The sequence below is a fragment of the Nelumbo nucifera genome, chromosome 8 (genome assembly GCF_055504915.1).
Source record: "Nelumbo nucifera cultivar China Antique chromosome 8, China Antique-T2T, whole genome shotgun sequence".
Taxonomy (NCBI): Eukaryota; Viridiplantae; Streptophyta; class Magnoliopsida; order Proteales; family Nelumbonaceae; genus Nelumbo; species Nelumbo nucifera.
The window spans coordinates 2,229,969-2,256,005 of NC_142656.1; the positions used below are offsets into that span (position 1 = coordinate 2,229,969).

General features: G+C 47.1%; 1 protein-coding gene, 1 long non-coding RNA gene and 1 pseudogene across 3 annotated transcripts; all 3 read left to right on the plus strand.

Annotated features, from left to right (window-relative positions):
- The first annotated feature begins 10,525 nt into the window (after positions 1–10,525).
- On the plus strand, positions 10,526–12,651 carry LOC104607737 (THO complex subunit 1 pseudogene; annotated as a pseudogene).
- Positions 12,652–12,967: 316 nt separating this feature from the next.
- Positions 12,968–14,210, plus strand: LOC148789556 (uncharacterized). The gene is made up of 3 exons (XR_016079117.1): positions 12,968–13,231; positions 13,321–13,538; positions 13,666–14,210. It is a non-coding gene; the product is annotated as an uncharacterized LOC148789556 (long non-coding RNA).
- An 8,594-nt stretch (positions 14,211–22,804) lies between these two features.
- On the plus strand, positions 22,805–24,520 carry LOC104600541 (uncharacterized). Of its 2 annotated transcripts, none has more exons than XM_088893710.1 (2): positions 22,805–23,281; positions 24,204–24,520. In XM_088893710.1, the coding sequence occupies exon 1, from the start codon at positions 22,852–22,854 to the stop codon at positions 23,254–23,256; it is 405 nt and encodes a 134-aa protein (XP_088749836.1). In that variant the 5' UTR covers positions 22,805–22,851; the 3' UTR covers positions 23,257–23,281; positions 24,204–24,520. The 2 variants fall into 2 exon arrangements, with proteins under 2 accessions (XP_088749836.1, XP_088749837.1); XM_088893711.1 differs by lacking the exon at positions 24,204–24,520 and adding an exon at positions 23,445–23,617.
- Positions 24,521–26,037: the final 1,517 nt, after the last annotated feature.

Sequence of the window (26,037 nt, forward strand, 5' to 3'; positions counted from 1 at the left end):
ACGTCGCCCTTGGATACAGACGCCCTTGGTGTCGGGTATGTTTGGCTGGCCTGGTGCTTTGGAAGTGAAGTGTTGGAGTGGCGAGCGAGGTGCCTTGAGTTCGGTTTGGAGCGTTCCGAGCTGTCACGGGTCAGCCCGGGTCAGCTTTGTGAGGCTTGGGGCCTAGTATAGTTCGTGTTCCTTGCAGGGAGCTCGGGCTCTCAGTAGGGAGCTTGCTCTTAACAGGGAGCTCGGGCTCCTAGTAGGGAGCTCGGATTTAGGGAACTCGGGTTCTTAGGGAGCTCGGGCTCCTAGTATCGAGCTCGGACTTGGGGAGCTCAGGTTTTAGGGAGCTCGGACCTTTGACAGGGAGCTCGCTCTTAATCAGGGAGCTCGGGCTCCTAGTAGGGAGCTCGGATTTAGGGAGCTCGCTCTTAATCAGGGAGCTCGGGCTCCTAGTAGGGAGCTCGGATTTAGGGAGCTCGGGTTCTTAGGGAGCTCGGACCTTTGACAGGGAGCTCGCTCTTAATCAGGGAGCTCGGGCTCCTAGTAGGGAGCTCGGATTTAGGGAGCTCGGGTTCTTAGGGAGCTCGGGCTCCTAGTACCGAGCTCGGACTTGGGGAGCTCGGACCTTTGACAGGGAGCTCGCTCTTAACAAGGAGCTCGGACTAAGTACAGCGGTCTGGAGTTCGGGCTCGGTAGTGAGTTTGGACTTGCTTCCGATGTTCGCTTTGGGTGCTCTACTGTCCTGAGCTGTTTGCCTTTGCCACGTGTCGGGCGATCGCGAGGTCGGGCCAAATTTCCCTTCATCAATTGCCCCCCACTCCTTGCGACGATGGTTCCGTCTTGGCGCGGGGAGTTTGCAAGGTAGCAGGAGGGTTTTTGGTCCGTGCTGAGCGCGCTTGCTCTAATTTGATTTTCAAAAAGGGGCGCGCGTTCGGAAGTCGTGATGTCAGTTATTCGAGAGTTACGCTGCAGACGCTTTTATTGCGAGGGGACGTGCGCCGTTGCTCCGTCAGTTTCGGGAAGACGCGTGCCGACACCTGTCCTCTGACAAGATGTGCGCGACGTTCCGTCAGTCTCTAAAAGACGTGCGCCGATTGGTTTTTGGAAGACGTGCGTCCTAGCGCGGTTGTGGGCCGTTGGATTGGCTTTGATCTGGGCCGTCGCTTTCCGTACACTGTGGATATAAATAGTGCGCAGGGGGGGCCCGTCCTTGCTATTGTCGTATATCTTGAGCTCGAGCCTTAAGTTTCAGCTTGTGCCTTAAGTTTCAGCTCGTGTCCAGGCTTTTCAGCTCGCGTCTCAGGTCTTGCTTGTCTTCTTCCCGGGTGAGTATTTTTTTTGGAGTCCCGTTCCGTTTCACGATGTCTGGTTTGGATGGTTCAGACTTTTCAAGCGGGTCTGATGTGGGTTCCACGAACCAGTTTGCGTCCCATGGTAGTTCGAGCGAGCCCGATGTAGGTCCTGAGGGAGGGGTCGGGCCTACCACCCGAGGTGCTTCGGGTAGGTCGGCATCCACCTCCCGCTGTGGCCGGGTTGTAGATCAGTTCGGCCCTTCGACCATGACGCTTGACGAACTTCAAACCCTCGTAGACTACTATAATTTGCCCAGTGAGTACGGTTATTTTATCCCAACGGGGAGCTTTCCTTGGGAACATGGCCCCGATGAGATGGTGATTTTCCGGGAACAGCTTGCCGCGGGGCTGCGACTGCCCTTCCACCCTCTTGTTGTCGAGGTCCTAAACCACTTCGGTGTGACGGTTGGCCAGCTTCACCCGAACTCTATTAGGAACTTAGTGGGAACGATCTCTTTATTTTGCGACGAGAACTTCCCTCTGGATCTGGAGATTTTTTCTTCCATCTTGATGTTGAAAAAGCAAGTGGGTCCCCTCCCTGGGTGTAGGCGGGCATACTACCTGTCCCCTCGCCCGGGCTTCAAGCTCTTACACGGACTCCCCAATAAGGTCCCGGCGTGGAAGCGGGACTATTTCGGGGTGCGAAGTGCGATGGGGTGGCCGTTTCAGACCGGCTGGGGGGTGGCCGCTCCTGATTCCGGCGTCACACTTGATGAGGAGACAGCGGAGGGCCTTCGGCAATGGGCGCGGCTTGGGCTGGATTGCCAATGGTATCTGACGGAGGCCAAGCTTATTACTGCGGACCTGAGTTCGGGTAGGTTCTTTCCCTAGTGATCTTGTCTTGTTCTTCGCTTACGTCTTGCTGATGCCGAACTCCTTTTCGCAGGTACAATGGATTCACGAGGTTCACGAGGCGCGCACTTATTCGAGGGGATGAAGAGGAGAAAGCGGGTGGCCAAGCGAGCTCGCACTGAGCCATCCCGGGCTGCGGAGCCCGAGGTGCCGGACTGTCCGGCAGAGGAGCCCGAGATGGTTCCTCCCATGCAGGGGCTGGCGGGGGCTCCTTATGCTGAAACCACACACACGGGGGCTCCCGCTTATTCCGAGTCCGCTCATATGCGAGCTGGGCCGTCGGGTTCAGAGGCCCCGGAGGACTTCAGGAGCGTGCTGTCGCCCGTGCATGCTCTTCAACGGAGTAGGGAGGCGACGTTTCCTGAGGAAGTCGCGGCGTGGACCGAGCTCCCTCTGCACCAAGTGGCCTGCTGTGCCGTTACTCATGCCATGGTGGTAAGTGGCCTGCCTCCGAGCTTAGCTTCTATTTTTTCATTCGTCTCGGATCTCCTTTTCCTTTGATAGGTGAACTCTTCCATTCACGCCTTGGCGAACCAGGTGGAGAAATGCTCGCGGCAGGCGCGAGTTGCCGAGGAGGCTGCTCGGGCTGCCGAGGAGAATGCCCGGACTGCCGAGGAAAATGCTCGTGCTGCTGATGCTGCTGCTCGTCGTGCACGGTCTAGGCAGGCGAGGTCTCAGAGGGACGCCGAGGCCATGGGGGTGGTGGTGCAGCGTATGGCGGAAATGAAGCTGGACTTGAAGCACCAGGTCGAATATCTTCAGGAGGATATCAGGGAGAGGACTCAGATCTTCTCTCAGGGCATCGAAGACGCGAAGAAGAAGGCTGTCAGCGATTACATTGCTTCGCCGGATTTCGACGACCTGATGGTAGACTCCTACAGGAGGGGTTTCAAGCTAAGTCGGTGGATGATCCGGAATACGTACCCCGACCTCGATACCAGCGCCATATCCACTTCGCGCATCACTCCGGAGATGGCTAATGCCGCGGATGCCGAACCAGACTTCGAGGGGGAGGCAGGTCCTTCGGGCGTTGTCGGAGAGGCTTCTGATAACGATGAAGTAGCCCCGGGCTTGTAAAATGAAACGAAATGTACACCTGTTTTGAAATGAAACGTCTTTTTGTTCTACTGGTGTCTTCGAGCTTATATTTTTTGCCGAACTGACCATTTTGGTCCGTCAGTTTGTTTAATGAAATGACTTCGGTGTACTTGCTTTGGTGGCCTATAGATAGTACCTTCTCAAGTTGACGACGTTCCATGCTCGGGGTACTTGTTTCCCTTCTAGGGTTCCGAGCTCGTACGCTCCCCCACCGAGTGTTTTCATTACTCTGTAGGGTCATTCCCAGTTCGGTCCCAGTTTCCCTATGCCGGGTTCGGGCACCATGACCTTACGGAGAACCAGGTCGCCAACGCGGAAGTTCCTCTTTTTTACTCGCGCGTTGTAGTACCGAGCTACCTTTTGTTGGTAAGCCGCAGTTTGGATGTGCGCGAGGTCTCTCACTTCGTCCAGTAGGTCGAGGTTGGTGCGCAACTCGCCCTCGTTTGTCCGTTCGTCGTACGCTTCCAGTCATGACATAGGCACATCGATTTCCGCCGGGATCACTGCTTCGGTGCCATAGGTGAGGTTAAAGGGGGTCTCACCCATGGCGGTCTTTTCCGTGGTTCGGTGTGCCCATAAAACACTTGGTAGTTCGTCTGCCCATAAACCTTTGGCTCGGTCCAATCGCGTTTTTAGTCCGCGGAGGATGGCTCTGTTCATTACTTCTGTTTGGCCATTTGCCTGCGGGTGTGTGACCGATGTGAAGTTCTAACTAATTCCCATACTTTGGCACCATTCTTGGAACTTGATGTCTTCGAACTGTTTGCCATTGTCGGAGATCAGTACTCGAGGTAGTCCGAAGCGACATACGATGTTCTTCCAAAATAAGTTTTGTATGTTTCGGGCTGTAACTATTGCCAGGGGTTCGGCTTCTATCCACTTTGTGAAATAATCTACTGCCACCACTAGGAATTTCCTCCCGCCTGTCGCTGGTGGGAATGGCCCCAGGAGGTCGATGCCCCATTGGGCGAAGGGCCATGGACTGGTGAGGTATTTGAGGTCGGCAGCGGGCTGATGGTGGATGCTGGCGTGCTTCTGACACTTGCCGCATTTTCTGATGAGCTTGATTGCCTCTGCCTTCATCGTTGGCCAGTAGTATCCTTGTCGAAGTGCCTTTTGGGCGAGGGCTCTGCCCCCCAGGTGTCCGCCACACAAGCCTTCGTGGATGTCGCGGAGTACCAGCTCGGCTTCGGCTGGACGCAAGCATCGCAGATAGGGGAGCGTGTAGGATCGTCGGTACAACCGTTCGTCTATCATGACGTATTTGGCTGCCTGGCGCTGCACCCTCTTGGCTGTGTTGCGGTCCGCGGGGAGTGTTCCGTCTAACAGGAAGCTCGCGAGTGGGTCGATCCAGCTCGGCTCCGCTTCGGTGACGGGAGCGACCTCTTCTGCCCCACCGAGAATGCTGGGCCGAGGCAAGTCTTCTATGTACACGGTTCTCCTGGCGTTGTGGCTTGTGCTAGCCAGTCGGGACAGGGCGTCGGCCTCAGCGTTCTCTGACCTCGGGATTTGCTTGATGAAGTGTGATTGGAAATTGAGCAGAGCTTCCTTTACTTTTGCCGAGTACGCAATCATAGTGAGTTCACGTGCTTCGTACTCGCCTGTAACTTGGTTGACCACGAGCTGGGAATCACTGTAGATAACCACGTGCTTTGCCCCGACCTCGCGCGCTAGGTTTAGCCCGGCTATCAGTGCCTCGTACTCTGCCTCATTGTTGGATGCCGCGAACTCAAAGCGTTGTGCGTATTCCAGTTTTGTTCCGCCCGGGCCGCGTAGCACTATTCCAGCCCCGCTGCCTTGTTGGTTCGAGGAGCCATCTACGTGAAGGATCCAGGGCTCCTCCTCCCAGTTCGCGCTTGGTCTAACCAGGAGGGATGCCATACTGGCTGCTACTTCGCGGGGTTCGGACTCGTTTGGCTCGGGAGCTCCGAGTTCGCCCGAACTGGGGATCTCGGACTCTACCGGCTCAGGGGCTTCGAGGCTAAACGTGCATTCTGCGATAAAATCTGCCAAGGCTTGGGCCTTGATGGCAGTTCTTGGCTTGTACTGGAGATCGTACTCGCTGAGCTCGATGGACCACTTCGTCAGCCGGCCGGAAACCTCGGGTTTGAGTAAGACTTGCCTCAGAGGTTTGCTGGTCAGGACGATGACGGTGTGGGCCTGGAAGTACGGGCGGAGTTTCCGTGCTGCTATCACCAGAGCATACGCTAGTTTTTCTATCTGCGGGTACCTTGTTTCTGCTCCCTGCAAGATTTTACTAACGTAATATATGGGTCGTTGGACCCGGTCTGCCTCCTTTACTAGTACCGAACTGACCACCTCGTTGCTGGCTGAGAGGTATAGCTCCAAGACTTCGCCTTCCTCAGGCCGAGCTAAGGTTGGTACTTTGGCGAGGTAGCCTTTTAGCTCGTCAAACGCGAGCTGACAGTCTTGGGTCCACTCGAACCCTTGGCCTTTGATCGCTTTGAAGAAGGGTAGGCAGCGGTCTGCCGATTTGGACATGAAGCGGCTCAGGACGGCTATGCGGCCATTCAGCCTTTGGACTTCTTTTATTTTCCGGGGTGGTCTCATATCTAGGATGGCTTGTACTTTGTCTGGGTTGGCCTCGATGCCACGTCGATTGACAACGTAGCCCAGGAACTTGCCCGAGGTGACGCCGAAGACGCATTTGTTGGGGTTTAATTTCATGTTATACCGACGCAGGATTTGGAAGACAGAATCTAAGTCTTGTATTAATTCTTGTGAAAACTGTGTTTTGACGACCATGTCGTCTACATAGCACTCTATCTTTGTGCCAATCAGGGACCGAAACAGCTTATTTACAAGTCTTTGGAAGGTCGCCTCGGCGTTTTTTAACCCGAAGGGCATGACCTTGTAACAGTATATACCGAATTCGGTTATGAAGCTGGTTTTTTCTTCGTCAGACTGGTCCATCCGGATTTGGTTGTAGCCTGAGTAGGCATCCAGGAAACTTAGCAATTCGTGTCCCGAGGTCGCGTCCACTAGACGGTCGATCCTAGGAAGGGGGAAGCAGTCTTTCGTGCAAGCTCGGTTCAGGTCGGTGTAGTCGACGCACATGCGCCACTTGCCGTTCGCCTTTTTCACTAGCACAGGGTTGGCCACCCAGCTCGGGTAGTGGACTTCCCTTATGAAGTCTGCCGCGAGGAGCTTTTCGACTTCCTCGTCGACCGCTCTCCAGCGCTCCGGGGCTAAGTTCTGTTTCTTCTGTTTAACGGGTCTAACTAAAGGGTCAGTGTTCAGTTTGTGAGTTATAAGACTAGGGTCAATACCGGGCATTTTGGCCGCGGACCACGCAAAAATATCTAAATTTTGGAGTAAAAAACTTACCAGTTCGGCCCGTAGGGGTTCCTTGACAGAAGCACCAATCTGGAGTGCGCGAGATGGGTCCGTAGGTAAGGTCAGGATCGCGACTGTCTCTTCTGTCGGCGAGGCTCATTCTTCGCCTTGCTCCGTAGGCCGCTCCAGGTCAAGGTCGCCGGCCGGCTTGGACTTGCCCTTTAGGGCGGCGACGTAGCACTTGCGGGACTTGAGCTGGTCGCCCCGCACTACCCCCACACCGAAGTCCATAGGGAACTTCATTGCCAAGTAATAGGTAGAGACCACCACCCGCAGGATATGCGTGATTGGCCGTCCTATTATGGCGTTGTATGGGGAGGGGGTCGCGACCACCAGAAAATCGTGGCTGAGTCTGACCGCACAAGGCCATGTGCCGACTTCCACGGACACCGTTATCTTCCCAAGGGGCCTGACTTCCTCCCCGTTGAAGCCCACCAGGGGAGTGCTCGCAGGTTTTAGTTCGCTCCTTGGCAGCTGTAGCTGATCAAATGCCGACTTGAATAGGATGTCCGCCGAGCTGCCTGAATCTACGAGTACGTGCCTAACTTCGAAGTCGCTGATCCTGAGTTTAACGACGAGTGCGTCGTCATGAGGGTAGCGAACTCCCCGCGCGTCGTCTTCTGTGAAAAGGATCGGCTCTTCGGTCTTCGGCCTCTTCGGGGGGTTCCGCTCCTCGAGGACCGCTTCGCGAACTGAGGTCCGAGCTGCCGCTGATGTGCACCCCGCCACCACTGAACCTCCCACAATTACGTGGATGGTTCCCCGCACTGGCCTTTCTGCCGGAGGCTGTCGCTGCATCGGTTCGGCAGGCCTGCTGCTAGTCTCCGGGGCGTCTTTTAAGTGCTCGCCCGGCTGATCCGCTTTATTGCTATTATTGTTGTGCTGTACAAAGTTCCTTAAGTATCTGCGACGGATGAGCCCCTCTATCTCGTCTCGGAGGTTACTCCACTGCTCGGTACTGTGACCGTGGTCCCTATGGAAACTACAATACAAGTTCTTGTTTCTTTCGTTCGGATTTCCCTTTAGGCGAGGTGGCCATTTCACGAAGGGGGCGTCCTTGATCGTCATTAGGATCTCGGTCCGCCTTGTGTTCAGTGGCGTGTAATCCGTCTGAGCTGGCGGGGGAGCTCGAAACGACTGGTTCGGTTTCGGGTCCCGGGCCGCGTTTTTCCGGTCGGCCAAGCTAGAGGGCTCGCCGTCCCTCTTTCTTTTCTCGTTTCCGCCCTCGGTTCTTTGGTTGATTTCCTCCTCCGTCCACATTAACTTGTCCGCGAGCTTGAGGAACTCGGCCACGGTCGCGGGCTGATTAGCTACCATGTGCCACTTGAATTCCTTGTGCGTCACCCCTCTTTTCGCTGCGGCGAGCTGTACCGCGGGGTCCAACCGAGGTATCTGTAAGCATGCCTCGTTGAATCGTTTGATGTAGCCCTGTATGGGTTCTCCTTCCCTTTGGACTACTCCGAAGATGCTCTCCTCTGCTCTGGGGCACCGTTTGCTGGTAACAAAGTGTGCAGTGAAGACCTGCACGAATTGAGTCCAACACTTTATCGATCCGGGGGCCAGGTTCCTGTACCAAGTGCGGGCTACCCCCTTGAGAGTGGTGGTAAAGGCCACGCACATGCATGATTCGCTGGCCCTGGCGAGGTGCATTTGGGACTGGAAAGCGTCCATGTGGTCGTTGGGGTCGAAGGATCCGTCGTACTTGTCTAGGGGTGGGAGCTTGAAATCTTTAGGCAAGGGGACTGCCAGGAGTTCTGAGGCGAGGGGGGAAGGAACTGAGAGAATCGGGGCGATTCCTACCTCGTCCGAGCTCGCCTTGCCTTTGCCTCTGAGCTCGGATAGGACGCGGGTGGCAGTTCGTCGACTACGACGGCGTCTTCGCTGCTGAGTGGGTCTTGTGCTGGCGCTGCTGGCCTCCGTGTTGCCGAGCTCGATGGGCTCGGAATTCTAGTAGTCTGCTGCTGCCAGTGCGCCGAATCGGTTTTCCACCAGTGGGGACTCCGGTTTTGAGACCCGAGGTGCTGACCTCACGGGCGAGGTTCCTGATCCGCCTGCGAGCCGCGAGGCGGGGATGACTTTTCTTTCTCTCCGGCCCGGGGACGAGGCCTGGCTGTTCGGGGGATTCTGGGGCCTGGAGGCCTTTCCTTGGTGAAGGCGCCCATCCTGCGGAGAGGCCTTTACTGGCTTCGGGGCAGGGTGGCGAGGTGGAAGCGGTGGTTGGTTTGGTGTTAGTTGGGGAAACTGCTGCTGATAGTGGTACTGGGAGAGGTTGTGCAACACTTGGTGTTGGTGAAGCTGGTGTTGCTGGAACTGCTGCATCTAGGCTTGCATTGCCCGCATGCATTGCATTAAGTCGTCCAACCGATTCTGGCTAGCTGTCAGGGGGACGGCGGTTGGTTCTGTGAAGGTGGTCTCGATGGGAAGAGGGAAGGAGATGTTTGCGGAGGGCAAGCTTACAGGTGCCACTGCTTATGGCGTAGTTAGATTGGGGATTCCATCCACCGTGAGGGGGATGGTGAACTGCCCTACACACACCACGGGAACTTGGAGCTGTTCCCCGGTGGTGTTTGTCTCTGTGCCGCGTCCGGCGTTGCTGGATGAGGCCATAAGTAATGAGTTTTTCAGGGAAGAGGGAAAGGATACGAAAGTTTGGAGGGAGGCTTTTTGAAGCGTTCCCACAGACGGCGCCAATTGATGATGCACGATCTGGCCGGTCTTAGCTGTCGATGATCTTGCCTCTGAACTGAGTAACAGGGACCTGAAACGGGAGGAGAAGAGAAGCTCCGGGGAGAACCCAGCGTAAGGGCTCCGAAGCTCAAGTTAAAATCTTTCAAAGGCAAGAATAACCAGATAGCGCGAGAGTTAGCATACCTCGTCCCTGGGGGGTAGAAGCCTTTTATAACCACCTCGCGCACTCACTTCCAGGCCTCCGTCAGGTCGGGCATGATTACTTCTGAACTCCTGCCAGTTCGGGTGTCATTTCCTCTAGTTGGACAGAACCGCCACTGTTCATTTTGTCGGAGCCGCCTCTGCGGCTAGTGATGACGGTCGCAGGTGGCGGTGGCAGGAAGCCATTTGAAATGCGGCTGTTAGGCGTCAGATCTCAAATCAATCAGGTACGTCGCCCTTGGATACAGACGCCCTTGGTGTCGGGTACGTTTGGCTGGCCTGGTGCTTTGGAAGTGAAGTGTTGGAGTGGCGAGCGAGGTGCCTTGAGTTCGGTTTGGAGCGTTCCGAGTTGTCACGGGTCAGCCCGGGTCAGCTTTGTGAGGCTTGGGGCCCAGTATAGTTCGTGCTCCTTGCAGGGAGCTAGGGCTCTCAGTAGGGAGCTTGCTCTTAACAGGGAGCTCGGGCTCCTAGCAGGGAGCTCGGATTTAGGGAACTCGGGTTCTTAGGGAGCTCGAGCTCCTAGTACCGAGCTCGGACTTGGGGAGCTCGGACCTTTGACAGGGAGCTCGCTCTTAATCAGGGAGCTCGGGCTCCTAGTAGGGAGCTCGGATTTAGGGAGCTCGGGTTCTTAGGGAGCTCGGACCTTTGACAGGGAGCTCGCTCTTAATCAGGGAGCTCGGGCTCCTAGTAGGGAGCTCGGATTTAGGGAGCTCGGGTTCTTAGGGAGCTCGGGCTCCTAGTACCGAGCTTGGACTTGGGGAGCTCGGGTTTTAGGGAGCTCGGACCTTTGACAGGGAGCTCGCTCTTAACAAGGAGCTCGGACTAAGTACAGCGGTCTGGAGTTCGGGCTCGGTAGTGAGTTTGGACTTGCTTCCGATGTTCGCTTTGGGTGCTCTACTGTCCCGAGCTGTTTGCCTTTGCCACGTGTCGGGCGATCGCGAGGTCGGGCCAAATTTCCCTTCATCAGTTATTAATGGTATTGGTGCCTCAGCAAGAGCAGGAGCTACATTAGATTTTGGTGCCTTAGATGGTCTAGGGCATGGTTTAAAGTTTTGATGCTTATCGTCTCTCTTTCGTCGTGTGCTCACTCCCTTGTTTTCTGTTTCTTCAATGGCGGAAGCTCCACAAGGCCTTCGAATTCTTCTACACCAACATCAGAAAGAGCGAGTACCTGTTTACATTTCCAGCCATGCTGAGAGGGACCAAGTTCTTGAAATATTCAGAAGTGCAATACTGCAACCTGGACCACCTGCAAATTTTGCTCTCCAAACAGTGCAAGATGCTATAAAAACTCAGAGGCAAACAGTGTTAGTCCAAGAAGAGAATCAATCATTGGAAAATGCGATTCGAACTCTACTTCAAGAACTGGTGTCTTCTGCAGTTCAGTCAGGGGAACGAATAATGCAGTATGGGCAGTCAATGGATATGGAGGAGACCCAGGGTCACATACCAAGGCTTCTTGACATTGTGTTGTATCTTTGTGAGAGAGGCCATGTTGAAGGTGGTATGATATTCCAGCTGTTAGAAGATTTGACAGAGATGTCAACAATGAGAGATTGCAAAGAAGTATTTGGTTATATAGAGAGTAAACAAGACATCTTGGGGAAGCAAGAGCTATTCGGGCGGGGGAAGCTTGTGATGCTGAGGACATGCAATCAGCTTCTTCGTCGTCTTTCAAAGGCAAATGATGTGGTGTTTTGTGGACGAATTCTTATGTTTTTGGCTCATTTCTTCCCATTGTCAGAACGTTCAGCTGTTAATATAAAGGGAGTTTTTAATACTTCCAATGAAACCAGATATGAAAAGGATGCTCCTGATGGCACTTCCGTTGATTTCAATTTCTACACGATCTTTTGGAGTTTACAGGAGCATTTTTGTAACCCAGCTGCCACAACTCTAGCTCCTACTAAGTGGCAGAAATTTGTGTCCAACTTAATGGTTGTATTGGATACATTTGAGGCTCAGCCTTTGAGTGATGATGATGGAAACACAAACAATCTTGAAGAACAAGAAGCATCAACTTTCAGCATAAAGTATCTTACAAGCAGTAAATTGATGGGTTTAGAGTTGAAAGATCCAAGTTTCCGATGCCACATTCTCCTTCAGTGCCTCATATTATTTGACTACTTAAAGGCCCCTGGGAAAAATGATAAGGGTGTGCCATCTGAAAGCATGAAAGAGGAGATCAAGTCTTATGAGGAGTGTGTTAAGAAGCTTCTTGAATCGATTCCTCCTAAAGGGAAGGAGTTTCTACACTGCATTGAACATATATTAGAACGAGAAAAGAATTGGGTTTGGTGGAAACGTGATGGTTGTCCCCCATTTGAAAAGCAACCAGCAGAAAAGAAAATGGGCCAAGATGGATTGAGAAAACGTAGGCCACGGTGGAGGCTGGGAAATAAAGAACTCCATCACTTGTGGAAGTGGGCAGAAGCGAACCCAGATGCTCTGACTGATTCTCAACGTGTTCGGATCCCATCAGTTATGGAATATTGGAAAGCTTTGGCTGAAGATATGGATATATCTGCTGGTATTGAAGCTGAATATCACCACAAAAACAACCGGGTCTATTGCTGGAAAGGCCTCCGTTTTTCTGCTCGACAAGACCTTGAAGGATTTTCCCGATTTACTGAATATGGCATTGAAGGGGTTGTGCCCCCAGAACTTTTTCCACTGGAAGTTCGCTCTAAGTATCACACAAAACCTAATGAAAGGTCTAAAAAAGCTAAAAAGGAAGAAGAGATGAAGGGTACTGCTCAACAAGTGGAAGATAATCAGATCACAACCCCTGCAACTGATATTGATGGTGGAGTTGGAACTGAATTTGAGGACGCAGCAGCAGTGCCAATGGAAACTGATGCGACTGTTATTAGTATCCCTAACAGCGGAGTGGCGACACCGGATGAGAATCAGAAGCAGAGCCCTGACACAGATGTAGTTCCAGAGGCAGGGCATTTAGAAATAGAAGTGGAAGCAGAGGCTGAGACAGGGATTGTAGATGGAGAGACTGATGCAGAGGCTGATTGACATGTTTTTTCTTATTCTCTGTTCCTTCTATTTGGGCTTTACCTTATTCCGACGATTGACTTGTTTTACTTTCATCATCTAATGGAACACTAGAACAGGTACACGGAAAAGAAGCTTCGTTGTAAGTTTTTGATTTTAAGTCAACCTGTGTTTGTACTCTTATCAACCATTTTGTTGTTCCTTTTCTTTGAAATATGTAAAGTCAAAGATTTTAGATACGTTAGTTGTCCAGGCTGTGTTAAGCTGAAATTTCTTTTCTAGAGCTTTAGGCCATGATTGGTTCACTACCAGTGGCCTCATTCTTTTAATTCTTGTCGATTCTGAAAAAGAATGGGCAAGAATGAATGAGATGCAAGTGTTTGGATATTCACTTCTTGCCGCAGGACGCATTCTTCCCAGAATAAAATTTGGGTCGCAGCAAAAATTTAACATATTTTGTGATATGAAAATTTTTCGTGCCCCATCCTACCAATTCTTTTTTTTTTCCGTTCATGAACCCTTGTCCCCCTCTCTCTCTCTCTGTACCAGGTAAAGCTGAGATCGATTTTGACCTCGACTGAAGTCACTGAACCCTCGTCCCTCCATCTCTCTCTGTACAAGGTAAAGCTGAGGTATCTCGATCTGTTGAAGTCCTAAAGTTAAGATTGACTCTCTCTCTCTCTTTGTACAAGGTAAAATTAATCGTCTCTCTCTCCCTCTCTCCCTCTATATAAGAAAATAATTATTTTATTTATTAATTTTTTGTTTGTTTGATAATTAGGGTTAGAATGCGTTGCTGGAGTTTGCGAGGATTATGAAGGTGAAGGAGCAGGTGGTTGCTGGTACTTTGCACCATCTGACTCTGGAGGTGATTGAGGCTGGTAGGAAGAAAATTTATGAAGCCAAGGTGTGGGTGAAGCCATGGTTGAACTTCAAGAAGCTGTAGGAATTCAAGCCGGTTGGAGATGCCCCACGTTCACTTCGTCGGTGCCAGGCGAGGTAAATGATCTTGGAATCTTTCTTTACCCTTGAATTTTGAAGCAATATTGAGTCTTGATTTTAAGGGGATCATTGACTGTAGAATTGTATATACATATTTTACTATTATGGTCACACCATCCGGCAGCGCACTGCGGCACAGTCATAGGCAGCAGCACGCACAACAGTACGCATCGCCAGTCAGCAGTGTGCACCGCACGGCAGCACGCACCGTGCACACGCCCGGCACCGCACGGCAGTGGCACCATGGCGCGCAGCACGCACTGCGCACACGCCCGGCACCACATGGCACCGACACCATGAGCCGCGCGCACGCACTGCGCGGCAGCAGCACTGCGCGCATGCACCGCGCGGCAGCGGCACCATGAGCCGCGCGCACGCACCCAGCAGCAGCAGCAGAGCGGGGCCCACACGACAGCTCATAGGAGTGGACCCACCCTTATCTGGACACGTCAAGCCAACTCGCCGCCAGCTTATCTTATCCCTTATCCCTTGTCTTATCTTATCTTAAATAAGAGTGTGTTACCAATAGGAGTAGGTAATTAGGAGTTTGAGTTCAAGTTGGAGTTTGAGTTTAATTAGGAATTTCTTTCTGTAATCTCCTATTTAAGGAACTACGAATTGAAATAAAGTATTCAGTTTTTCACAGTCAAGAAAGAGAGTAAGGAGAGTTCGGGTGATCTCTTGGACAAATCACCCACGCGATTGCTGCAATAGGGTCTGCACGCAAGGGAAGGCGCAAGGGAAAGCAGTGCCTTCACACCGTGGGCCGACCCGTAACAGGATCCTACGCGCGGGACCATAACATTTACATATAGCTTGTTAGGGATTATCGGAATTAATTCTAGGTTTGGATGCGATTGAGAATGCATGCCTTCTGCAATGATGGTTTCTTGGATTTTCAATCCATTAAATATATAGGGCAGGGAATAGATTGTGTTGATTGGGAAGAAATGATATCTTTGTTATTGTGCTTGAGTGGGTCTTCTTCAGAGATTTTGTAGGGTTCAAGTATCTGGTGGATCTCCGTTATTGAAGGGTGATTGGTATTTTGCTATTTGTACATAAAAGCTCCACCCATGGGAACTTCTATCATGTGGGATTTGGAAATACAAGATATCCAGATTGTGTTATGTGCCTAAACCTGAAAACATAATTAAGTTTCTTTCTTCTTTTACTTGTTTTGTAATTGCATGTTCAGATTCTTCAGGAGGACAAGAATATGACATATTTCACATTCTTTAAGAATCATGCTTGACCTAGACTAACCTCTTCTCATTAAGCACTTTACCCTTCAACATCCAAAGCCTTCCCAAGCCATAAGAGCCGATAATGTACATGTAACAGGCCATGCTAGGGGGTCGTGTTTAAGTAAATTTGGGCCAAATATTTCCTAGTAGTAATTATTGGCCAGTCATGTAAATCTAGATGGCCATGGACCAGGATGGAGAGCAATGCCAACACATGATCCTATTGTCCAAGATGTAGCAAATCATGCTGTGAAGACTATTCAGCAGAGGTCAAACTTGTTGGCCCCTTACAAACTGCTGGAGGTCCTTCATGCAAAGACAGAGGTCGGCATCTTCTGCTTTCTTTGGTTCTTTTTCCCTATTATTTCTTTAGTAGCAGTTTTACCCTTTTGTTATTAGCTATTTAGCTCTTGGCATGGGAATTGCATGCATATTTTCAACTTACATAGTTCGGGAAGATAGATAAATGATCTTATTGTTTGTGATTCATGCAGGTAATTGAAGAAGTGGCAAAGCTCAATTTGCTTCTCAAAGTCAAGAGGGGGAAATAAGGAAGGAAAATTTAAGGTTGAAGTACATAAGAATGTTGAAGGCATCTTTTATTTGAATCTGATGGAGCAAGATCACTCACGAGTCATGACTTTGGGGACTATCCTAACATGTTAATATGTGTGGATTTATATAGACATCTACTTTAGTGCTTTGTGAAACTTTAATCAATTCTGCCTACAAATGAAAGAACTGTGTACTGCTTGAATAATGTTTACATGTTACATAGATAAGAAATATAGCCTATTATAGATGTTGTCTTGGATGCTTCTTTTCTCTTGTTTTCAAATTTGAATATGTTGGGCATACATTTGGGCCTTATCTCTCTGTAGCACCTTGATGAGAGAGAATTGCAACTGCAACTAACCTATATGATTATGATCCCAATTTTGTCATTCAACAATTGTGGTTCCTCTATGGTGCTTTGGTGCATACATGGGGGAACAACTTGGGCTTGGGGTTTTAGGTCCGCGGGCTGGCACGATCCAGATATATTGTTTATATATATTTTATATATATCTCTATATATAATATTTATACATTTATATATTTATATATATAATATATTTATAAATTATAATTATATAATAATAAAGTATATAATATATTAATAAAATTATAAAATAAATAATTGTTTTCAATTTTATTATACTAATTTATTTAATTATTGCATATGTAAGCAATTGTATACATCAAAATTCATCTAAAATTAAAATTTTAAGTTTTTTTTATTTTTTTTAAATAAATAACTTTGGCCCGGCCTGGCCCACAGCATGGTACGGGCCCACACGGGCTTGGGCCGTGGGACGTGCCGAGCTGAGCCCCCAAGTTATCCCAGGGGAGGGCAGCACAACACAACCTGCACTTTACGTGGACCCAACATGGCACGTTTTACACCTTTAACCCTTATATTATTATTTTGATTAATAAAAAAAATGAATGAGAATGAAATTTGCAACAAAACAGGTTAACAATTTTACTCTCATTCTTGCCATAAAAAAAAATCATTTTTTGGGAAAAAAGCATTTGGTTTATAATAATATTTTCTCATTCTTCCCATTTTTACTCATTTTTTTCTATTTTGAATTTTATCTTGAATAAGAACTAGAAAGAATGAGAATTGAACCAAACATGCCCTTAGTTGCTATCTGGTTTTTTTTTCTATGCTTACTCAATCCTGTCCATCCTTGAATGAACGAGTAAGTTACTGCCAGTCCAGTCATTACTAATTTGAGGGAGAGTGTACCACTCCGGCATTTTGGTTCATAGTTGAGCCGTGTCAGTCCCAATTCTGGGCACAATCCAGACATCATGCATTAAAGTTAAACACCTGAAGTCCAACTACACCACATAAGTTCCGACCGACCATCCAAAAGTCTGCAGAGTCTGATTCCTTGTCTGTATTTTCTGAGGCTTTGCTAGTCTGACGAGTCAATTGATTTTGGCTAAACATGAAGTTATGTCCATCCGGCTATGTATTGTCTAGCTAATATTGGGGACTGCCAGCCATGGAAGAGCAACCTTTTAATTATAATACGCAATGAGAACGTGGCCAAATCAGTCGGTGCTGGGCCGAATTGGTCCACATGTTTTAGCTTATTCTGGACATAATACATTTCTTTTATCACAGGGAATTTTCTCATGTTGCAGTTTTGTTTTGTGACACCAGGAAATTTGCAATCAAAATTCTAAACCACAAGTCCTGAGAAGTCTTGGAGTATAAGCATCTTGTGAAGAAGCCACTGCTACGAAGAGACGTATAAGAGAAACATTTCAGGATGCACGGACTTCGGTAAAAGAAATTGAAGTCTGGAGGAGCTTTGTGATATTCCCAATTGGGTGGAGGTGGAGCCAGATTAAGTCCAATCCAAGCATTATTTTGGGCTTAATATACTGTTAAATAAATTGCAATGACATCGCCGTCTCCGATCAAGAGGAGAAGAGTTACTTTTCCAGTGGGTAGGAGGGGCTCTCTCGAGAATCCCATCAAGGGAGTGTTGACTAGCGTGAGCCACTCTCTATCGATGCCAAGCTTTTTGAGTGCATCTTCGAACAGTATGTCGGTAGAGCTCCCTGTGTCGATTAGGATCTGTCACACCTTAAAGTCAGCCACCTCGGCCGTGATGACCAAGGCGTCATCGTGCGGTGTCTAGACCCCTCGGAGGTCGTCGTCGGCGAAGGTGATAGTTGGGTTGCGCTTCTTCCTGTGACCCCGGTCGTCGATCTCGCACAGTCGAGCATATCTCTTCCAACCCGAGTTGTTTTCCCCTCCGACGGCGGTTCCTATTGATATGACGTGGATAACGCCAGTTGGGGGGCCTCGGGGTGGCGGTTGTCGATCTTCATCCGTTCTCCGCTCTTCTTGAGCTGGCTTCTCACTTTTGTCGATGAAGCCGCTGAGGTTACCACGCCTTATCAGATCTTCAATATGGTTGCGTAGGTCGAAACAGTTCTCCGTGTCATGGACGTGGTCCTTGTGGAACTTGCAGTATTTGTCTCGGTTCCTCTTGTTACTCTGCGTCTTCATCTTCTCGAGCCACCTGACGTAGTTGTGGTCACGGATTTGCATCAAAATTTCAGACCACGGAATCTTGAGCGGCGTGAAATTCCAATATGTTGGTGGAGGGGTCCGAGGTCTATGGTCTGGTCGGCGATCCTATCTCTTGTGATCTCTATTCGACCTCTCGGACTTCTGCTTGCTGGTATCTCTCCTCTTCTTGTCAGGCTTCTCATCTTCGTCTCTGAGCTGCGCCTGAGCCTCTTTAGCATTGATATACTTCTGCGTGTGGCTTATTAGCACGGCTAGCGTTTGAGGAGGATTTTTGGGGATGAAGTTGAACGGGGAAGGGCGGAACCCATGTTGTATGGCCGTAATTGCGATTGATTGGTTTAAGTCCCTGACTTGGAGTGCTTCCTGATTGAACCTCGCCAGGTAATCTCTAAGGGTCTCTGCCTTCCACTGTCGGATTTGCATGAGGCTGGCCGAAGTTTTCCAATGCTTCTGGCTAGCGGTGAACTGCGCCAGAAACTGGGACTCTAGCTAGTCCCATGATGTTATGGAGTGTGGCGATAGAGATGAGTACCATGCCAAAGTTGGACCTTGCAGGGTGGCTACAAGGGCTTTGCACATTAGCCCTTCTGATGCGCTGTGCAACATCATCTGAGCTTTGAGTGCCGCAACATGGTTGAAAGGGTTGGTGTTCCCGTCGTATTTGTTGAACTGGGGGCTCACCATCCAGGGGGACATCTTGTCCATGATTTCCTGGACGAAGGGCGGCTCATTGACAGAATGTGCGGCAGCCCGCGCTGGCTGGTCCATGGCGGGTGTCACGCTCTTATGGGTTTAAGTGCGTTTTAGTTCTTCTAAACGTTGTCGGAGTTCTATGATCTCGGCGTCTCTGTCGTCTGGGGCCGTAGTGTGGGTTCTCTTTCTTAGGTCACGTAGGGCGGTCCTTCACTGAACTTGACTTGACAACGGAGACCACGAAGGGCGGCGTCCTCTTGCCGAGCCTCTCTTTGGCGGGGATCCAAGCTGACTGGCGTGTCTGGCTATAGTGATCCTGCTCGCGGGAGCGGGCGGTAGAGGCGGGCCTTCGGGTCGTGTCCTACTTCTCTTGCTCGGACCGTGCTCCCCTCACATATGACCGATGTACTTTGGATTCCTCGTTCTGAGGGTCGTCCTTCGTGCGCGTCGTGCGTGAGGGGGGACGACCCAATTGGGCGGCACGACAGACTCCACCGCGGCCGAGGGCTACAGGGCTTCCTGATGCGAGGAGCTGTGATGTCGGGGCTCCTGAGATGGGGACCGGCCTGCTGATTCTTTAGACTGGTTTTTAGGCATCTTGATCGATTTTGAGGCTGCGCGGCGAAGGATTTGTTTTTTTAGGAAGGCTTCTTGTGCGCTCCCATAGACGACGCCAATCTATTGCTACTCAATCCGAGGTGGTGCACAAACTGAGGAGAGCAACTAGATAATCGTTGCTGACTGGGCAGTGTCGAGCTTACAAGGACGGTGCCGCACTATGTATCCTACAGTCAAGAGAAGTCAGAGGCCCGAGGAGTTGTCCCCAGGTAGACACTCTAACGCTCAAGTTAGTGAGAGGGCGGTGAATGGTCAGGCTGAGCAATGAGGGTGATGGTCTGAGCAAAGTAACATTATGGGTGCTAGAAGTTGGAATCCCTTACCTTGAGCATGGAGCACCTTTTTATAGCCAGGGTTTCGTCTCCTAGTCGGATTAGGCTTCTGGGGAGATTGGGATGGAGCTCTCCGCTGAGGTTACCGGGGTAGAGTCCTACTCCTCGGCAGAGTTGTCTTCCCACCCCCTTGTCCGAGGTTGAGCTTATCTGTGGGGCGTGTAGCTGACGTGGTTGGAGGGATGAGATGGGGGGATCACGATAATAACATAGCTCGGCCGAGCCAAGCTGACCTGGCTGTGGTATGCCAACGTGACCAAGCTATGCTGATATGGCCGGGCTATGCTGACGTGGCTGGGTGATGATTGGGCGGCCACATGTCTCTTAGGGCCAGCTCAACCATGACCCCAATAGAAGGGAATTGGAAATTAATTAGAAGTTCCTATATGTTAATAGTGTAAATCAAGGTTTTTAAAATCGAACCGAACAATAGACCGATTAGGGGTCCAATTTTCGGGTCGAACCATTCGAATCGAACAAACGACTCGTTTTGACAAAAAAAAATAAAAAAATTTAAAAACCACCAAACCATTGAATGGTTCAAACAATTCGACCATCCGAATCAGCGATTTGCTGACTAAATCAATGTTTTTTAGGGAAGTAACGGTTCTCGGGTAAAACAGAACCAGTCTCCCTGACTGGTTCCTAATTTTTCCGGTCTGACCATCCGATCTGATCCGATTTTGAAAACCATAATGTAAATGGGTATATATAAGAGGAATTTTACTAGTCTCATTTTAGGTTAGGGGCAGATAAAATTACATTCAGAGGTGGGTTTTCATTGGGACCGGATGAACTACACCCTACATGGGCAAAGAGTTCCCCTAAAGGCTCTAATATTAAGAGGAAAAGTAAGAACGTTCCATTGATTTAATCAATAACGAATCCTCATCTATCCATAAATGAAATGAGCTTTTCTGGGGTCGCCAGCCAGCTCATATTTGAATCAAATAGAGAATTGGGTACATTATACTCAGAATCAAACATATCTGATAATATCAGAGCAATTCACCGCAGAGTTTGTCTTAACAGCTTAGGTTATTTATATAATAACAAGAGGCGAAAGGGACATTGCTAATGAAATTTTGATACGATGAATGACCTCACCATTCACCACAGCACTGCATCTGCATGCCAACAAGAGAAAAGACGGACAGATGAGCTGAGACAACGGTTGTACCAAAACTTACAACTTAATTTGATATAAAGATGAGACTTTCAATTCTTTCTTGCTTCAATCATTCTACTTGCCTTGGCATTTCTCTTGTTTTTTTGCTTTCTGTATTCTTTCCAACCATGGGCCATGGCCCAATTTTTCGTTTAATATTGATTATATTATTTATTGATTACTAATAGTAGGATTCAATTCCGGATCTCCTGCACTCCCTAATCCCTATATATTAACAACCTCTACATTTTTTTTACTGCACTCTCTACAAATCAAACACCTTAATTTCTTCAACAATCCATCTTTGTATGAATTTTTTCTCTAGAAACCTAGCAGTGGGAGTCCTCAAAGAGCACTCCAATAAACCAAAATCAATCAAAGGTCTTTGATAGCAACCCAAAGAAAGGAATTTTCCGCCGGTGAGTTGAAGGCCAAAACTTCTGCTCTTGAATCGTTCTTTGGAGTCTGAGAAGGGAGAGAGCAGTGGAGGAGGACAAGGAGGTCTGGTTGCCTTCATTCATGTTCTAACATTTTTTTTCTTTTATTTATTTATTATTTTGGATATAATTTAAATTTTACAAAATTAACACTTATTCGGATTAAGCCATATTCTTTTAATTTCCAAATAAATTAATCATATGGGAGATGAATATCAATTACCCAACCAAAAAATTAACTTTATCACAGGACCCATAATTTATCGAAAAAATACAATAAAATTCTATTTCTTAAAAAAACGAAAGCCTCTGACTGTAAAAACACCACTCATTTCAATACAATATCATTTGGCCACGTGCAATGCACAAGTCTCATGGTCTAGAGTGTGGTGGAGACCCATGTAGAAAAGATGCCATATCCAAAAACATGTTGCTGAAAATGCCATAATAATATTAAAAAAATGAAATGAGGTTAGGATAATTTTGTCAGCATAAAGGTGGATTTGTGGACTTATCTTACATGTGGGATCATGCATCATGGGATAAGTCATGCATACATAAGCAACATCATCCAAAATTTGCCCAACTCTCTCAACCACTTAATTAATATTTGGCAGTTGCTACAATTGCAAGCTTCTATTCTACCCATGTCACAACCATTCCAATATTATTATTATTAATCTATTTTTTATATATAAGGAAAATTTATGATGCAAAAAAGATATGGTGTGGTAAGAGTTTTCATCAATTAAAATTCACCCATGAATTTTGATAAATAACACCTGATTGGCTATTATATTTATAATTCCAGTTGAATTTTAGTTAAAGGCGGTTATCGACCTCAACTCATTCTCTTTTCTCAAATTGTATTTCAATTTCCTTGGAAATTTATGTTTTTTTTTTTACTTTTTCTAAATTTAAGAAACGAAATGTGGGGCTATTTAATTTCTTCTACAATCAATTCGATTTATTTTTTATTAGGAAATTAAATGTGATCATTTCTTATAAAACATGGTCATCTATTTAATACCAGTACAGGTTTATTCTAGATTTATAGTATTATTATACTTACAATACATTGAGCATGTGATGGCCTATTACTAATAGGTTATATATGTTATGTATAAATTGTTTTTTTATTGGATTCTACTATGATACTAGAAAGATATGATATCCAAAAACTTATAACCAGTCGATATCATAAAAGAGGTGATAATATTCACGGGAGTGTGTTTTAATTACTCGCTCTTCGGGTATCATGTCGTTTCTGTATCATAGATTTGAGAGAGAGAATACGCTCCCTAGGATGTGTAAGAATTAAGAAAGGTAGTTATAACGGACTGAGACGCTCGGCGGAGTGCTTGTTTTAAGCAGGTGGTCCCTGGTCCGACCGTCCGGGCCAGGCATTTAGAATATTTTAAGTAGTGAATCAGTGATGTATTATATTTTACCCCACCCCACCCAACTCAATACTACACTTCATCTTAAAAGCATCACCACCGTTCATAACTTTGAATAATTAAAACATGTGTCCCACTTGCTGATCTCAAAGAAAATAGAACTGATGCCCTTTGATTGCATGTTGTCGATCTGACTCTTATCTGCCAGCCTTGGGCCCCACGCCTAGCAAAATATTCTCTCTCTTCCCCTTTATTATTTGGTCAACTTTAACCCCTTTCCATAGCACAGGCCAGAAATCTCTCTCCCTGAATCTCATGGCTTACGACGATGAGATCCACCCTTACAATGTGACCCACAACCACCGGAATACAATCTTCCGGTTGCCGAGACGCCGGAAGATCTTGACGACACGGCGACGGAAAGTGCAAACGATCCATCTGGGAGGGAAGAAACGCCGTGGAGGGTTGTTCCTCGTGAAGGTTTTCCGGAAGATCCGGCTGCGGTGGCTGAAGCTGCAGTACTCATGCATGTTGAAGAAGTTGAAAGACTGGTATTACTCGGTAGTGAAGGACCTCATAGAAGCCGGCGCTACACTGGAGGCCGTGCAGCAAAGGCTCATCATGGAAACTTATTTCACTGTCCCCATCATGGGCGTCCCTGCCACCACCATTCCGTCCTCCTTCGGTCCTAATCGGCCTCGCCCCATCAATTATTTTTAACATAGTACAGACGTAGAGCAACTCAGTCGGTTTTTCTCTCCTTTCTTTCCTTTTTGTTTGCGTTTAGTTATTTTTCTAGTAATCTCCGTTTTTGTTTTGAATTTCATCGTGTTGTTTTATTGGCTGAAAATGTAAAAAAACTCCATGATCATTTAGTAGACTGCTTACATTAATAGGATCTCGAACAGGGAGGAATATAATCTATGAAAGGGGCGGTGATATTAGCGATGAAGCAGAACCAGAGCGAAGGGATCGAAACTTAATTGTTTATATTCATGCCATATTCTCTCTCTCTCTCTCTCTCTCTCTCTCTCTATATATATATATATATTCTGTTGTGCAAACTAACAATTGCCCGAAATGAATCTCTATTCTTTTGGCTAAAAAAGACGGGACTGGTCATTTGTTGAGCTTGATTCAACGTTTCAGCCGCTTCTCTAGATCTGCGTTGTGCTTTTAATTTGTTCTTGTAACAGTCGCAACGCATGTGGCCGCTGGCCGGCGCCATGAATTCCTGGTTCTCTTCCTATTCACGTACACAGTTTAGTTTTTTGTACTTTTTTGTTTATGTATTTCATGGATAACTAAATGCCGGCTTACCGACATTACATGTGATTTTATCAATAATGAGTTTTATTTTAGATAAAATACTGAAACTTGCTGTTAGTTATCCGATATTACTGTCTAAAATCTCCTCTGGGTTCTTCACTTCTGCTCCCTTTCTATGACGAAAGACGATGACGTAGGGCTTTCAATTTTTTGGAAAACCCCATTTTTGCCCATGCCAAACATTGTTGAGTTGAACGTTCATTGAATTACACCGAGAAGCTCATCAGGCAAACATTTAAAATTACTTTAGATGTAATTATAATTTGATGTAAATATAAATTAAGTTTCATTTTTAATATCGTAGATATAATTATTATATCAAATTTGGTCCTTTGCAGTTTAAACCAAATATTAATTTAACAAATGGGCGGAGGAAAGGGGTGGTGGTGGCGATGTTGGAGGCCGGAAAAGGAGGCGGTGGAGGCCGGGGCTCGTAGTTCTAGGGGTACTTCAACAAACAGCATAAGAACGCAAAGTAGCACAGTACTAGTACTTCTCATGAACAAATCCTCTTTTATTTACCTGTTGTTGGTTGAAGTTTCTTGTCTTTGATGGGTATGAAGATTATTATATAAATTGCATTGACATTCGATGGATGATGGATCTTTCCAACTATATTTCTATTTAAAAGTTTTTATATAAAACCTTACCTTAACCGCTGCCCGTTCTTATAGTATTAATTCAATTTTTATATTTCAGTCGACTATGTTGTTTTTGCTCGATCGGAAGCGATTTCTCATGAACACTAATGAAAATCGTTTCAGAAATATCATAATAAATAAATGAAATAAAATTAAAATAAATTAGTTCAAAGTTCAATCCATCCCTGATATGATGCCAGTACATCTTTACTGCAACAGACTGATGGGATACACTCTTCATTCTCGTGTTCTCAATCGTTCTCTCTCGAATGGAATACAATTGTGACCGACAGTGCTTGACCGTCAAGGGATTTCACAACAAGTATTAAGAGAATTAATTAAAATTCATTCAGAACCTGACCTAACATTTCAAGCTTTTAATATGGTATCAGTCTATCAGAGCTTTTAATATGGATCATAGTCGTCCCCATTCTGAACCTGAACTGAAAGTCTTATTGTTTTGTCTTTTAAGTTATCAAAATAATTAAATAGTAAAATTTTCAAGAAAATTATTAATGGTCTACCCAACTTCAGTTTCATTTAATTTCATTAAATAAAGAACCCACAACCACCTTAAAATTTTATTCAGTAAGGAAAGTAGTGCGATTGGCTAAGGGAGAATTATTTATATTTCTAAGGTCAGTATATTTGTAGAATTTGATTTATCAAAATCATTGGCTGATCACACATTAACAAATCTGTCTTGTGTGGCTTCATGCATCATGAATACCAAACCCAGGGGAACCCCCATTTAATTGTGTTTAAATCTCTTTTAACAAAGTGTATAAGAGTGGGTGGGTGATGGGCATAGGGAGGAGTGATGGGTTTGGTATGTTGGCTGATGGAGTTAGAATGCCCACCTCCACCTCGCAAAGCCCAAACCAAAGCTGCCACGACACTCATACATACATTGTCCTGATAGCTGCCTCACTCCTACTTATATGTCGGTTCTAGACCTGTTCATTGGTTGGGCTTCGAGTCTGACTTCACACTCTATCGGATTCAGGTTTTAAATCGAACTCATTAAAATTTAGCAAAATTCAAGTCTAAATCTGGCCCATGAATAAGCCTAATTGGAACGTAGAAAAATCTTCAGACAGACCGCAGACAATTACAAATAAGAGAATTAAGAAGAAAAAAAAAACAGAATTACAATTACAGTTATTATTATTGTTATTTGAGTCACTGATAGCTTCAAATGTGGGGACGTGCTATCCCCTGTCTTGTATAGCCCCTTTTATTTATTATCAAAAAAAAGAAAAAGAAAAGAAAGAAAAATCATTCAACCTGGAGATATTGATAACAAAAGGGTTCACTATTTTGGATCTCATTCTTTTAATTTTTTTTTATTCTAGGCAAGAATGGTCAAGAATGAATGACATTAGAGTATTTGGCTACAAAATTCTTGTCATGGGCCACATTCTTTTTAGAATAAAAAATCAGCTCCATAGCACAAAAACTGAGTAGCCATCAACATGAAAAATAATCATGCCCCATCTTGCTTGTTTTCATTCTTTGAGGAAACTCTTCC

Bases quoted from the DNA above. Each gene is read 5' to 3' on its own strand.
- LOC104600541 (XM_088893710.1), top strand. From the start codon at position 22,852: ATGGCTTACGACGATGAGATCCACCCTTACAATGTGACCCACAACCAC.